The sequence below is a fragment of the Xenopus laevis genome, chromosome 1S (assembly GCF_017654675.1).
Source record: "Xenopus laevis strain J_2021 chromosome 1S, Xenopus_laevis_v10.1, whole genome shotgun sequence".
NCBI classification, from domain to species: Eukaryota; Metazoa; Chordata; class Amphibia; order Anura; family Pipidae; genus Xenopus; species Xenopus laevis.
This window is the reverse complement of record NC_054372.1, coordinates 170,734,467-170,750,097: the sequence shown is the minus strand read 5'-3', so window position 1 is coordinate 170,750,097 and position 15,631 is coordinate 170,734,467. Positions and strand designations below refer to the sequence as shown.

Sequence of the window (15,631 nt, the reverse complement as noted above, 5' to 3'; positions counted from 1 at the left end):
TACTATTTAAGATATCCGTGTCATGTAGGCAATCTGTAAGTTATTGTTGTTCATAAACACGCCTGTGCATGGAATCAGTCCATTTGTGAATTGATCTTTATGCCATGTAATTGCTTAATTGTAGCTCATGGGATGTGAAGTACAAGAATGAGGTAGGTGTACAAGACCTGTTACATGACAGGTATAAAAAGAAGCAGGCTTTTTTTTAATGAACAACAAGGCTTAATTTCAGGGTGCCATTTCAAGGAACTAATCCTGAACACAGAAAAATAAATCAATGTCCTAGCCCCAAAGTCTCCTATTTGGAAAACAAGATTTAAATTTGCACTGAATGCCCGTCAAAACAACACAGCCTGTAATGTCAAGCCCTAGTTCAAATAGAAGCCAATTTGGAGAAACCGCACACCTCACAAACCCCAGCAGAGTTTCCTGGTGCTCAGTGATGGGGAAATCGGCAACTGCCCAGCCAGGGTACGTAGAAGGATCACCGGCACACAGGAGTTTAGTTAAGCAGGGCAAGCCCTTGCAATTTTATTAAATGCACTGCATTTATTAAAATTGCAAGGGCTTGCCCTGCTTAACTAAACTCCTGTGTGCCGGTGATCCTTCTACGTACCCTAGTTCAAATAGACCAAAGCGAACAATGAATGATGTCATTTAACTCCATAATACCAGGGATTTTTTCCACCAGAATCCTTGCTAATTGAGCAGATTGCAGTCCATTGCATGGCAACAAGAAGCGGTAGCCTTTAACCCCTCCTGCACTGAAGGAGCGAATAAATAAACTTTAAATAAATAAATATAACTATTTTCCATTCGGTCACTGTACACAATTGTTAAAAAAGCAGCTTTGGCTTTGGCTATGCCTGGTCTACAAGAAAATTTAAAGCATGACACTGCCTCCTTAAATACACACAGTACTTTGAATGTGTGGAAAAGGGCTTCATCCAATAGAGGGTTCTGCTATGCTTCACATTTGCAAAGCCAAATGTTTACAGACACGGAGGAAGTTTTCAGAGTTGTTTTTCTTATAAGGAGAAGGGAAAAACATCCTCTGTCTGTAGAATAAAACTTTAAGGCTTGTTAGAGGGCTCATGCCTCCTTAATGGTATTTCATTCATCATCCACAGGCATGAAAATATCACTAAAAAAATACTGTGAAACTGTGGTCTCTTCTTCTTCAGAAGCCACTTCATTGTCACTGGGTGCCTCGGGGGTGACCGTCTGACTGTCAGAGACCTATATATGAAAGAGAGGGCTAATCACAATAGAACTACAATAGAACAATGATGAAATATGCACTACACTGATTGGAGATGCAATAGCATCCATGAATCATAAAATCAAGAAAAATTTAACCAAAAGTTGACCTATTTTTTTATTTACTGGGAAACTTTAGTTTGGTTTGCTAGTGAGCCACACCACAACTAAAGATGACCTTGTATCTCTGCGAGTAGAGCCTCAGCAGGACGAGGCTACACCACTGGATGTTTACTCAAGTGAGATGAAAAGTAACGTTTTTAGAGCATCAGAGAGCTTAGAGCATTAAACCCTTGAAGTAATAATTATGAAATGTACAGAACTTTAATCCATAACCTATAGCAACCAATGAGATGTTTGCTTTTATCGTTTTACCTGAACCAGATACATAAAAGCTGATTGCGCATTGGTTAAATGGAGTGCCAAATTCTAGAATGGAAACGAACAAGGCAACCTCTCTTTTATGTTGCCTTGTGTGTGTATTTCAGTCTCGATTTTCAGCACCATAAACCCAGAGTCCTAGATCACATGCATGTCTGGGTCTTTTTAATGTTTTTTTTATGGTCATGGTATTTTGTTGGGGGGGGGGATTTAAGTGTGGTGAAAATGTTGCCGCCATATGGATAACTATGTCCTTCTTTCATGGTTTTAAATCTTGGGAGGTATGTGAGTGATAAAGGGTTAACCCATAAATAACCTACAAATATTTATGAATTGTGTTTGGGAGTTGAACCATAAATTAATATTATGGGGATTTGTATACCTAGTTTCTTACAGTGCAGGCCTCCCAGTTGTGGACCATAAAGCTTGCAAACTTCCTTGGATTGGAAAAGTTACTAAAGTAGCAATCAGGGAATAAAAAAAAAAGAAGGAGAATCCACTTTGAGAAGCGACTGTGACAAATGCAGGAAGGAGACAAACTGGTTTGTCAAGAGTTAAGCTGAGAGAGGAAAACCAGAGCATGAGGAGGCACTTCTTTATATTAAAGGGATACTGTCATGGGAAAAAATGTTTTTTCCCCAAAATGCATCAGTTAATAGTGCTACTCCAGCAGAATTCTGCACTGAAATCCATTTCTCAAAAGAGCAAACAGATTTTTTTATATTGGGGCTAGACATTTTGTCAATTTCCCAGCTGCCCCTGGTCATGTGAAAAGATTCACTCAGTAAAGAGTGATTGAAGTTTATCAGAGCACAAGTCACATGACTTGGGGCAGCTGGGAAAGTGACAATATGTCTAGCCCCATGTCAGATTTTGAAATTGAATATAAAAAAATCCGTTTGCTCTTTTGAGAAATGGATTTCAGTGCAGAATTCTGCTAGCACTATTAACTGATTCATTTTGAAAAAATTTTTTTTTCCCATGACAGTATCCCTTTAAAGGCCCCCATACACGGCCGATAAAAACTGCCGACAAAACGTGCTGCTGATATCGCCCTCCTCAATGAGGGCATATCGGGGTGAGATCCACTCATTTGGAGACATCGCCAAATGAGCGGATCTCCCTGTGTATGGCCACCTTAAGTCTTCAATATGAATCAGCAGCAACTTATCCCTATTATGGCTGTGTGCCAACATCTAGGCAAAAGAAACGAGATATGCATTGCACTGGCTTAAAGGGCATGTAAAGTCTAAAATAGAATAAGGCTAGAAATGCTGTATTTTGTATACTAAATATAAACATGAACTTACTGCACCACAAGCCTAATCAAACAAATAATTTATGCTTTCAAAGTTGGCTACAGGGTGTCACCATCTTGTAACTTTGTTAAACATCTTTGCAAGACTAAGACTGTGCACATGCTCAGTGTGGTCTGGGCTGTTTAGGGATCATCAAAAACTGCTTGAGTTCTGCATGGCTGGGAAGTAAGGTGGGGGCTCCCCCTGCTGTTCACAAGTATGATTGTTTCACTGCTCAGCAGTTAGGGACAGTCTGACAATTCCTATCCACAGCAGTAAATGAAGGGAGAATTTCACTGCATACAGTCAGGTGTCTTATAAAAACGGTACACATTTTTTAATTAAAGTACTTTGTAGATGGTGTTCTTTTTCATTAAAGAAAGTAAAATGGGATTTTATTTTTTTTTGCCTTTACATGCCCTTTAACTATTACTGTGGACAACTCGGTCCCTGTGCTGTTTAATTCATGTTTAATATTGAACAGATATCAGGCAGAAAACATACAGATCTTCCTGCTTTTAAAACTTACTTCAGAGACAGAGACATCTTGTGACTGAACTTCTGCTGAGGAAGGCTTTGTGCACACATTTGGTTCAAGCACACTATTTTCCATGTTGCTTGGTTCATTTGCCTTAGTCTTGCTTTTGCAAACCAGTGATAAAAATCCCAATGGCATCCTTCCAGGCCTAATAAAATGTAAGATTTATAACTGTGAGAAGGCGTTCTAGTGCAAGTAGAGAAAGACAATTACTGCAAAAACACAAAATCAACAGATAACTTTCATGGGAACAACAAAGAATAAAGGATCATTTAGTACACGAGAAATACAGTTTTATTGATCTTGAGTCTCTGGTCATAGAAATACAGCCACAGTAAGCGGGTACAGTCATAATACCTTTTTAAAGGTTCGGAAGTTGAAGGTGTGTTTGTAGAGGAGAAATGCAATGCATCACTGAATCCATCTTGTTCGCTTTTGGCATCTCGAGCTTCAATGGCCGTCAGTGAATCGAGTGACTCGCTGTCAGTGGTCTCTTCTGGCAATGTTTCCATCCCACTGAGGGCATCTTCACTCAGCTGCGAGTCCTGTGAGGGCTCTGTAACAATGTCACACATCACTTCTGGGGGGCTTATTTCCTGTGTATAGGGAATGCTGATCTCGGGAGAATTCAGTGCTAGACATTGGGGTAAAAAGAAATGTAATGTCACCAAATTCAACTTATTTTGTAGCAATTCAGTACAGTCCTGGAAACACTGGGGTCATTTATCAACACTGGGCAAATTTTCCCATGGGCAGTAACCCATAGGGATGCACCAAATCCACTTTTTTGGATTTGGCCGAACCCCCGAATCCTTTGGGAAAGATTCGGCTGAATACCGAACTGAATCTGAACCCTAATTTGCATATGCAAATTAGGGGTGGGAAGGGGAAAATATTTTTTTACTTTCTGACAAAAAGTCACGCAATTTCCCTCCCCAACGCTAATTTGCATATGCAAATTAGGATTCAGATTCGGTTCAGCCAGGCAGAAGGATTCCGAATCCTGCGGAAAAAGGCCAAATCCCGAACCGAATCCTGGATTTGGTGCATCCCTAGTAACCCATGGCAACCTATCAAATTGCTGCATTCATTGTTCTATTTGCAGCTGGCTTTAAAAAGCTATTCACTGATTGGTTGCTATGGGTAACTGCCCATGGGCAAATTTGCCCAGTGTTGATAAATGAGCCCCACTGGGTTTTATTTTATTACACAGGGGAAACAAACTCATGGCCTCAATTAAACGACCAGCAGATTATGGCTCTGTTTTAAATTAAACAGGCTCTGGTAATGGCAAATGCTGAAAAGGCAATACTGGGACAAAGTAAATTTACCTTCAGTTTCACTGTCGTCAGAGGATACTTCCGGCTACAAATAAAACAGGACAATTAGAATTTTAATAAAGAGGCTGCTTGAAATCCATTTTTCTATTAGCATATAGAATATGGCATTGCATTAGACAAATACAAAGAAAATAAAAGGCATAACAGCCCTTTAACCCATTGCTTACCTTATCGCATATCAGCAGGGCTTTCTTGACTGGATGAGATTCATCATCTTGGTTGCTGGCCGTTCTCTTCCTTGGAGCTGAAGAGGATGACCAAGAGGAATTACTTTCCTCACCGGAAGTAGAACTCTGCACAGATGACAATGGTACTGAAACCTCCGCTGACTCAGAGCTGTCAATGAAATTCAACAATAAGTGTTTAGTGAAAAATATCAAAAGTGGCAGAGAGTCCAATGCTTCCCGAAGAGGAATTTACTTTGAGTTCTAAAACAAAGACAATGGCTACTAAGACTGAAATTGGCCATTTCTCACCTGTTGCTTTGTGTCAGAGTTAAAGGTTGAGAAGAGCTCGGGCTGATCCGCATTGGAGCAGGAAGAGGTTCCCCAGAGATTATTGGATCACAGGAGTATGAACATTCTGGGTTTATTGGAATCTCAACGAGAGTCAGAATAAAGGTTGCTTCTTCGGCAGGGCATTCATTTACACCTAGATTTGCCAATAAAGAATAATCTTAATGCTAGCCCCTTCCATTTTAGTTTTATTTTTGATATATTGGTAGAGCATATATTAGGAGATGGTATTGAACAATAATACTCATTATATTACAGTAGTACTCAATCATAGCAACTGCAGTTTCAAAGCCTGGTAGACAGCAGATAAAGCATAGCTTAATAATAATTATAATAATAACACCGCAGTTGCACATCAGTTTGTAACCTTTTCTGCGGCTATTTAAAGCACAATACAGAATACAAATAGATCAGGCCAATTTGCTCCTTTAAAGTTTCAAGTGTATATCCAGAATACCTACAAAAGGCAAGGTACAATTACTGTTGATGCAAGAAATATAAACAGTCACAAGTCTCCTGGAATGACGCATTGTTTTTGGGTAGAGGTTAATACTCTAGGCCAAAAGCCTTCCCCCAGCAATTTCAAGAGCAGCAACAGCGCTCACTATAAAAGCAATTCTGCCACTCCAGTCTGGGAGGTAAGCATGGGGGACGGCAGCAACATACAAGTGGAATCTGATTTTGGAGTAATTCAGGAACCCACATCTTAAAACAAAGCCAAAAGAATAATAAATATCTTTTCAATCAACAAGTTTGTGATTAAATCTACCTGACATGTTCTCACCGTCAGGAACAATAGTGTTCTGCAAAACGTCTTCACTCTGTAAAAGAGAACCAGAGATATACTACATTTAAAACATAGAACTGACACTTTCACACACTCACTGCCACCCCCCCCAAAGACAACAAAAAAAGACAAAATAAAATCAATAGGGAAAGGATACAATTAAAAAGATAAATTCTTCCTTATTTCTCCAATATTCACAAGTATATTTCTACATATTTACAGTATATGCCCAAATCAACGCTTAGCATAAACAAGTTAAATTTAGACTTTTCTTCTAACTTATCCTTACACTGTCTGATTGGAATAACCAGATAAGAATATTAGAGCATCTTGTAATAGAAATAACGCATTACAAAAATAATGAATGAATGAATTACAGCTCTTTTTGCATATTGAAACAGTGAATAAAATGTAAAATAACATGACGCCTGTAAATCACCCGCTCAAATGGAACATCACATGTGGCTTGAGACAGGGCAGCACTTTGTCCTGAAAGACTTACATCAGGAGTTTGAGAATCAAAACATTCCAGCAAAATGAAATCGGACTCGGTTGTTCCTACAGATCCATCAAGGCTCTCAGCTGCTGGCTGCATTTTGGAAGGATCACCATTATTCTCTTTAAATCTGTAATAAAATAAACACACTTTCCGTTAATGCAGGAAAAAAAACCTATTTCACAACTATCATTTCATGGGCATTAAATGGTTATATCACAAAAAGACTTATGCAGCCGTTAATGCTGGCCAAAGTGCCCTTGCCAGCGTCTATTGTAACTGCTTCAGTTTCAGATTGTTTACATTGTAGTCAAAAGGAGAGGTTTCAGTTAACTCAGCCTGTGCGTGCAACCTGTAAAATCTGGAAAAGTTATGCAGCGAACTCCAAGTGGCTGCCTGGCAAATTTGGTTTGCCGACGCCTCGACAACCAGGAGGTGCTGAGGGATCGGGTCAAGTGGGCCTGAACCCTTAAGGGCCCCCTTGAGGCTGGTGTCTGTCGTGGACTACACTCCAGATGTGGTTGGGGAAAGGTCCGCCCTACTATGATCTCTGTGGTTGAAGCGGACATGAAATCACGTTCCGGACTCTCTGAGGGATCATTATGGAATGGTCCAGATCGTGACGGTCTACCTTCATGTGTCTCAGGATCACAGTCTGTAAGGGTTTGGTGTGAAGTTCAGTGTATGGAATCACTGGGAAGGTTGACGCCACTGTCCCCAGAGCTCTCATGGTAATGCATAATGTGATTGTTTCTTCCGACTGTATGAGGGAGAGGCATTGGTTGATACAGGTGATCTTGTCTGGTGTGAGGAAGATTCGTTGCTTCCTGGAGTCTATGAATAGGCCCAGGTACTCCTGGCACTATGACTGGGAGAGGCTGGATCTTTTGTAGTTGATTATCCATCCCATTTTGGAGGGTGTGCTGAGACTGTGAATGTGTGAGTGATTGCCAGTTCTTCCGACAGTGCCTTGATCAGCAAATTGTCTAGGTAAGGTATCTCCCTTAAAGGAATAGTTCAGTGTGAAAATAAAAACTGGGTAAATAGATAGGCTGTGCAAAATAAAAAATGTTTCTAATATAGTTAGTTAGCCAAAAATGTAATATACTGGAGTGAACAGATGTCTAATAAAACAGCCAGAATCCAACTTCCTGCTTTTCAGCTCTATAAATCTGAGTTAGTCAGCGACTTGAAGGGGGGCCACATGGTACATTTCTGTTCAGTGAGTTTGTAATTGATCCTCAGCATTCAGCTCAGATTCAAAAGCAACAGTTATGACCCATGTGGCCCCCCCTCAAGTCTCTGATTGGTTACTGTCTGGTAACCAGGGTAATCAGTCAGTGTAAACCAAGAGAGCTGAAAAGCAGGAAGTAGTGTTCTGACTGACATGTTATACATCAAGTCACTCCAGCCTTTATACATTACATTTTTGGCTAACTAACTATATTAGAAACATTTTTTATTTTGCACAGCCTATCTATTTACCCAGTTTTTATTTTTACACTGAACAATTCCTTTAAGCCTCGGATCCTGAGGTGTGCCAGTCCTGCTGCCATGACCTTGGTGAAGGTGCGTGGCGCAGAGGTCAGGCAGAAAGTGCCAATGGTGTCCTGCGAGGAAGAATCGGTGGGCCTCTGGAGGTAGGGATGTATAGGTATATGCAATAACCATCCTTTATGTCCATCACCGACATGTATTCGTTGGGTTCCATAGACCTTATGACAGATTGGAGGGGGGGGGGAGGGGCTGTGGGGATGTTCTAGAGTGGCTCGTAGTCCTGGCCATGCACTCCCAGGATCACCAGGAAAAATCCTTCCTCCTACTGAGGACACTAAAAGAAAACTGGAGATTGAAAGAAGCAGGCAGGGGGAGGAGTTACTTTTAACCTTTTAGTGTCCTTTCTCCAGCTGCAGGATCTACATCCCCATGGTGCCTGTGCCCCCCCCAATGTAGGGGAAGAGAAAATATGCCAATAGTGAAATAGTTTTTATGTAAGAAAGAGGAATCGGATTCTCACGTGTGTAGGTGGGGATCAACCACTTCTGCCTTTGTTGCATGTGCTTCCAAGATTTCGCCTGATGGAAAGCCTGCATGTATGGTGTCCATCTCAGAAAAAAGAGATTGTGAGCCAATATGATCCAGGTGCTGAAGGTCACTCTGGGTCTCACCACTACAACAGACATCCTCCTGAAAACTTGGAGACTCTTCTGAAAATTAAAATAGATATAGATAATTATATAATTAAAATATAAAATGTCAGCATTCCTAAAGCATGGAAGAGATGTACCGGTATCTGTTTTTCAAGCACAGTAATACTGCAGGAATTTTGGGAGTACTACAGGGATAATTGCATAGTTTGGTGAAGGTTAAAACTATTGTTTTAAAAGGGCATGAGGATGTCCCAATGTCAATTTCCCAAGAAGGGAGATGAGCCCTATCCTGAGACAGACACATTCAGAAAGTTTGTTTTCTAACGAAACTTCTGGAGTCCAAAGGCTTTATTCTGTTGGCTACTATAAGGCTTTCACTGCTTCATCTACATTTCTCTATTAGTAGAACAGCAAGTAAACTGGAAAGAAAGGCAACATACCATGAATTCTCGACTGGAAGACAGGATTTCCCATAGAGATTAAAGCCATAGCAGCTTCTGTGCTTCCATCACTACAATCTGCAACAGACAAATAACCAGTAAATGTAAAGGCATCTTTTCCGTCATTGAATTGAAAAGTAGCCCTTTGCTTTCTGAAAGAAACCAACAGACCAACCTATTTTTGTTTGCTGGTAGAACACACAAATAATGACGGGTGAATCTGTCCCATTTCGTTTTGCCAAAAATTGGCAGAATGGGAAAATTCTTCAAAATGCATTGAAGTCTATGGGCTTCAAAAAAAAATTTGCGGCAAAACTTCACAAAATATTTCGCTCATCACTACACACGAATTGTCAGATATTTGAAAGAGATTCTATCAATGTATCCCTTAGGCACAATTCCTTCTCACACAGTCAACCCAGCATATGGCAACGGGGCATTATGAATGCAACTAATTGTAGCACCAATCTAACTATTGTCTTCTCGGTTTATCATCCAGTTATGACAAACAAGGGAAAGTTGTGCTCACTACTAATTTTTAAAACCATTACGGGGGTGCAATGAGGCCGAGGCCACAAAATTCACATAGACAAATACAAGAGTCTTCTGCACTCAACCCATATAAGACATTGAGACATTTTGTGCCTTAAGCTATCAAAACATGCCTTACCCTTTAAACAAAACAGGGATTGTTTGTCCATATATTGCAATATATTTAAGATGGCCAACTACGTCAAAGTCATCCCATATCTGGCCAGTCCTACGCTTAATTTTCATCTGATTCATTAAGAATTCAATTGCTTCATTATACATTTTACAAAGGGACTAAGTTTTACCTGCAACTTACTTGCTGCTTTCAAAGTAAAACTCCCAAACTTGGCTGCCCTTTTATTGGCCTTAATATATTGATAATGGGTTGAGTGCAGAGGACCTCTTGTATTTATCATCCAGTTATGACCAAGCCTTACTGCTTTCTTAATGAGCTCCAAGACCAATAGTTAACTAATCAGTGTAAAAAAAAGCCTTTTAACATCCAACATGAACAGCTACATAGTCACCAGTTTATTCATTGCAGAAGGGAACTAGCCTCACGATATTGGGTTATAGGGGTAAAACTATAATTTAATCTGCCAACACAAATCTTGGGCCAAACTGTTCAGTACTGGTCTAAATCCACTCTTTTGAAAATATTGCAAACAACTAACCACAAATAAGAATATAAAAACACATTCAACAAACCATGTCCACATTTTGTACCTTCATCATAACGAACTGCTTCCGAGTCCGTAGCCTAGAGAAAATAAAACAAACCATGAAAATTCATGTAGTGCTAAAAACATGCCGTTGACACCAATGCACAAGCTATTTGTTCATGTACACAAAACACTTACATAATGCGATAGCTGATCAGACATTAGAAGAGAATTCGAATTTTGCCTTTCTCCAGATACTGGATCGTTATTCTGTGTTTCAGGGATTGTGTGAGAATCCAAAACATACAATGGGATTTCAAGCTGTATTCAATACAGAAAACACAATGAAAATAAACTAAGTTAAAATCGCATGGTTTGAAGAATGTAGAATTTTTGCCACAAAAAAATAATAATATATATATATATATATATATATATATATATATATATATATATATATATATATATATATATATATATATATATATATATATATATATATATATATATATATTATTCAGCCCTTTGCAATTAATACATTTTTTTTTTACATATTATAAGACCTGAGAGTGCGGATCTTTTCCAGTGAATGGAGATAATTTGTTGACCCTGCACCCAGGCCTATTTATTATCTTTATCGAGAGTGCCGGCATCTCGTGGACATAAAGCAGAAAATGGCTGATGAATCTTACAATAACGAGCTGGCCAGCTGTGCTATATCAGAGAGGACATATATGATAGTTACTCTGAAATATTAATAATTCAATAACAAAATATGAAATAAGATAGGGTGAAATATGGCAATACCTCTTCTACAGTCTCCTCGATTTCAGCGGGGCCATGCTTTAGGGAACGTAGGCTGAAAGGAACAAATACTGGTGCTTGGTTCACCTTATCAGGGGAAAGATTAAAACTTTCATCTTTAAAGTATAACTCCTCATCATCATCATCTTGTTCTTCCCATCGAGAAGCCCTGAGCTTCACCAGGGCAGTTCCTTTCCTGGATATTGGCTTTACCACTTTAATTTTGTTGCCATTAGACTTCATGTTTTGTGCATTCTTGTCCTTTTCCAAATCGGACAAATTCTCTGGCCCTTTGGGCTGTACTGGAGTTCTTTCTGGTACTGAATTCTTTACCTTTCGTCCAAATCTACATGAGGAAATAAAAATCATTTAAATAATTGAAAATCAGATGTGCAAAGGAGCATTTTAAGACAAAGGCATTTTTGTTGCTCCTCTCTACCCATCTGAGCTATCCATGCTAACACTTTATATGAAAAATTCCCGAATTTGGCCGTTTTTATGGCCTGATACAGTTTTAAATTGGGATTTCCATAAATATAAGGGAATAAAAAATAAAAATCGAGGATTACAAATAATAAAGATTACATTTTGAATTGGGTTTATGAAATAGCTGAATGGCCTTGCATTAGTTAATTGGATTATAGAAAAGGTTAGGTGTATTGCCTTGTAATAATCTGTAAAAATAACTAGGTGGCCCTGGCATACGGTTAAATTAAAACAAAGTACCCTGGAATATGTATGGGGATAGTTGTTCAGGTATAAAAAGGATGTGACCTAGCACAGCCACACCTCCCTGATGAAGCACCCAATGGAGTGAAATGAGTCAGGAGAGAGTATGCAAGACAGAGGGATGAAAACTGCATTGCTTGATACAATGTTAAAAAAATAAAAAATAAATCATGTGATATGTGCTGTGATTGTGCTGTGCTTGGATAATATTTATTTTTGTCAAGGATTATGCTGAAGTTCTTTAAAACAGCTAGGATCTAGACCTAAGTCAAGGTTTCTTGTCATGTATCTCATATTGCAGCTCTTTATATTTTTTTGGGAAGAGACTGGCACCTTTGCCAGGTGCCACTTAGGCAGTTGTCCATGTCACACCTACATTTAGTTCTCCTTCCGTCCACCAATTAGCAAATAGACTTCTCTTATAGGAAACCTTGCTATCCCTACTTTCCTACTACAACTTGTTGTTATATTTGTACCTCTATGACCTCGTACGTAATTACTAAAAATACCATCAAACTAGAGGGTTTTAGTTCATTTTACTTGGGTTACCAGCACATCTTTGGCTTTCAGGAATCTTGTCTTTACAATCATTTTTGTTAGCACCTATTTTTCATACAGTTGTAAATAAGGGTCACACCATGGCCACGTCCATCTGTATATTCCACAAAATAGTATTCAAAAAGTGAGTAGCTTGATAAAAGACCAGTGTTGGTGTGAAACATTGTTGGTGCCTGGGTCAGAACCCTTAATTAAATAAAGTTTTTTTTAAAGAAGATCACTTTTTGATGGTCTGGGCTAATACTATTATGAGGAATTATGGCAAGTAGCTTTGTAAGGTAGCCACAGGGCCAGCTGTCAAGTTGTACAAATTTGACACCAAAACATACTTCAGCATGGTGGGAATTGGGCTGTCACAGTGTCACTCTCTTTTGTGGCTGCCTGGCTTCCTCCTTAAAATCTTCTAAGTAATTGCTTTGGAATGTACCCATTGTTCTGTGTCCCCAAACTAATTAGTTAGAAAATTAGGAATTATATTTAACACACAGTTTCACAGTTGTTTTAAGGGGTTACTCATCTTTGAGTTAACTTGTAGTATGATGTAGAGAGTGATATTTTAAGATAATTTACAACTGGGTTTAATTTTTGGTTTTTAGTGATGGCATTATTTAGCTTTTTATTCAGTATAAATTCATTTTTACAGTTTTTTGCAACCCATGTATTAATTTGAAAAAGAGACTGGAATATGAATATAAGTGGGCCTGAATAGAATGAGGATAAAAAAAAGTAGCAATAACAATACATTTGTATCCTAACAGTGCATTTGTTTTTTAGATGAGGTCTGAGACCCCTGTTTGAAAGCTGCTTAGAATTGACCATTCTAGAACATACTAAAAGTTACCACCTCTTTAATTCCTTGCAGCTAGCTACAAGCCCTATAAGTATCGGTAATAACATGTACATGTATCTTGGGACCCAGGGCATTCTGGATAAAAGATCATTCCGTTATTTCTATCTTCATACCTTAGGTCTACTAGAAAGACTAGAAAAACATTAATTAAACCCAATAGGCTGGTTTTGCTTCCAATAAGGATCAACTATATCTTAGTTTGGGTCAAGTACAAGCTACTGTTGTATTTCTACAGAGAAAAAGGAAATAATTTTTAAAAAATTGGATTATTTGGATAAAATGGAGTCTATGGGAGACGGCCTTTCCGGATAACGGGTTTCCGGATAACTGATTCCATACCTGTATAACAACATTCCAGAAGGTACTTGTGGAGTAATCCTAAACTAATAAGCAGACTTATTAGACGGCACAGTTTGCACCACTCAAACTTTACCTTGTTCGTGTAACTGTAGTATTCTCTTGCCCCTCAATATCCAACGAACCACACTCACTTTCTCTCTCCGACAAACGGCTTTGTGCCTCAGCTTTCTCAGAAGAACGGATTTTCTTGGGAGGTAATTCAATATTGCTTTTATCGGCTGCTTTCCTTTTGTGAGTTGGTGGTTTTCCCAAGACATCAGTTACATGGCTTGCATTCTTCTGTAGAAATAGACACATACAGACAGGTAAATCAAAGAATAGTGCACAGTGAAGCAGCAATTTCAAGAACAGGCTAGTTCTAACAAAAATGTTATAGTTATTATTTTAAGTGGTTTATGTATTTTTTTCGTATCACCTGCAATGCAGTGTGTGCCGTGCATTGTGCCTGTCTGTGGAAACTACTCAACAGGACAGTGGGTTGTGTCAGTGTAGGAAAACAAAGAACATTAAGGGGCAAATTTACTTATGATCGAATATCGAGGGTTAATTAACCCTCGATATTCGACTGCCGCATTGAAATCCTTCGACTTTGAATATCGAAGTCGTAGGATTTACTGCAATTCGTTCGATCGAAAGATTAAATCCTTAAAATCATTCGATTTGAAGGATTTTAATCCATTGATCGAGCGATTTTTCTTCGACCTAAAAAAGCTAGCAAAGCCTATGGGGACCTTCTCCATAGGCTAACATTGACTTCAGTAGGTTTTAGGTGGCGAACTAGGGGGTCGAAGTTTTTTGTTTTTTTTAAGAGACAGTACTTCGACTTTTTATTTCGAATCGTTCGATTCGAAGTCGATGGTCGAAGTAGCCAAAAAAAACATTAAAATTTTATTCTACTCCATCACTCGAGCTAAGTAAATGGGCCCCTAAATGAGGATCAAACCACATGCAAACCTGCAGTACCATTCTCAGTGCAATCGAATTTATATTTCGTACCAAAGGAAAGTCTAAGCACAGTCGTTAACTCTTTTTTAATAATAATAATACAGGTATGGGATCCGTTATCCAGAAAGTTCTGAATTACAGAAAGGCTGCCTCCCAGTAACTCCATTATAATCAAAGTATTCATATTTTTAAAAATGATTTCCTTTTTGCTGCAGTAACAGTAGCTTGTACTTGATCCAAACTAAGGTATAATTAATCCTTATTGGAAGCAAAACCAGCCTATTGTGTTTATTTAATGTTTACATGATTTTCAAGTAGCCTTAAGGTACAAAGATTCAAATTACAAAAAAAAAAATCAGTTATCTAGAAAGAACCAGCACCCAAGCATTCTGGATAACAGGTCCCATACCTGTAATAATAATAATGTGCATGTACATAAATAATCCATTGCAGCAAGCCAAGATCAGCATATAGACAGAGTGTCCTTACCAAAGGCACACACTCGGTTACTCCACCCGCATTTAATTTGGATGAAGCAGCCTTAGTCTGGTCCCCTCCTGGGCTCTCTTTCATGTAGGGCACATTTACCAAGTTTGGTTTCAGTCGAAGTGTCCTTCCCCTCCTTAGTGGCGCAGGTTTTATTGCTGGACTCGAGTCGTGTTCCGTGCTAAAACTGCATTTTAAGAATGAAAGAACTATCAGATGCTGATTAATGCAATTAAGACATGCTTTTGAAAAGTTTTACACCAATCCTTAACACCCCTCTGGAGAGTGAAAATTTCTGTTAATGCCACTTTACAATGAATATTCAGACACCTGCTTTGTCTTATGATCTAAACATAAAAGCTTATTACAGTAACAAAATCATGGATCATGGATATGATGGCTTCCCAAGCACTTGTTATAGCCGCGGCATATAAAAATGAGAGGTTTCTTATATTATTTCCTATCCAAATCAGTGCACTGTTTGAAAGGATCATTTAGAGT

At 38.7% G+C, this 15,631-nt stretch overlaps 1 protein-coding gene across 4 annotated transcripts in view; it reads right to left on the bottom strand.

The window, feature by feature from the left end:
- Positions 1–794: 794 nt before the first annotated feature.
- Positions 795–15,631, bottom strand: part of bdp1.S (B double prime 1, subunit of RNA polymerase III transcription initiation factor IIIB S homeolog) — a 52,528-nt gene continuing 37,691 nt past the window's right edge. For 2 of the 4 annotated variants that reach the window (XM_018244406.2, XM_018244407.2), the window contains exons 27-41: positions 15,134–15,317; positions 13,773–13,978; positions 11,206–11,548; positions 10,597–10,719; positions 10,445–10,496; positions 9,206–9,283; positions 8,633–8,822; positions 6,622–6,745; positions 6,102–6,153; positions 5,294–5,468; positions 4,985–5,153; positions 4,809–4,842; positions 3,835–4,111; positions 3,469–3,625; positions 795–1,239 (exon numbers count right to left, since the gene is read on the bottom strand). In XM_018244406.2, the coding sequence (XP_018099895.1) occupies positions 1,114–1,239; positions 3,469–3,625; positions 3,835–4,111; positions 4,809–4,842; positions 4,985–5,153; positions 5,294–5,468; positions 6,102–6,153; positions 6,622–6,745; positions 8,633–8,822; positions 9,206–9,283; positions 10,445–10,496; positions 10,597–10,719; positions 11,206–11,548; positions 13,773–13,978; positions 15,134–15,317 (2,290 nt within the window). In that variant the 3' untranslated portion in view covers positions 795–1,113. The remainder of the gene's footprint in view (positions 1,240–3,468; positions 3,626–3,834; positions 4,112–4,808; positions 4,843–4,984; positions 5,154–5,293; positions 5,469–6,101; positions 6,154–6,621; positions 6,746–8,632; positions 8,823–9,205; positions 9,284–10,444; positions 10,497–10,596; positions 10,720–11,205; positions 11,549–13,772; positions 13,979–15,133; positions 15,318–15,631) is intronic. The other 2 variants (XM_018244408.2, XM_018244409.2) reach the window with 2 other exon arrangements.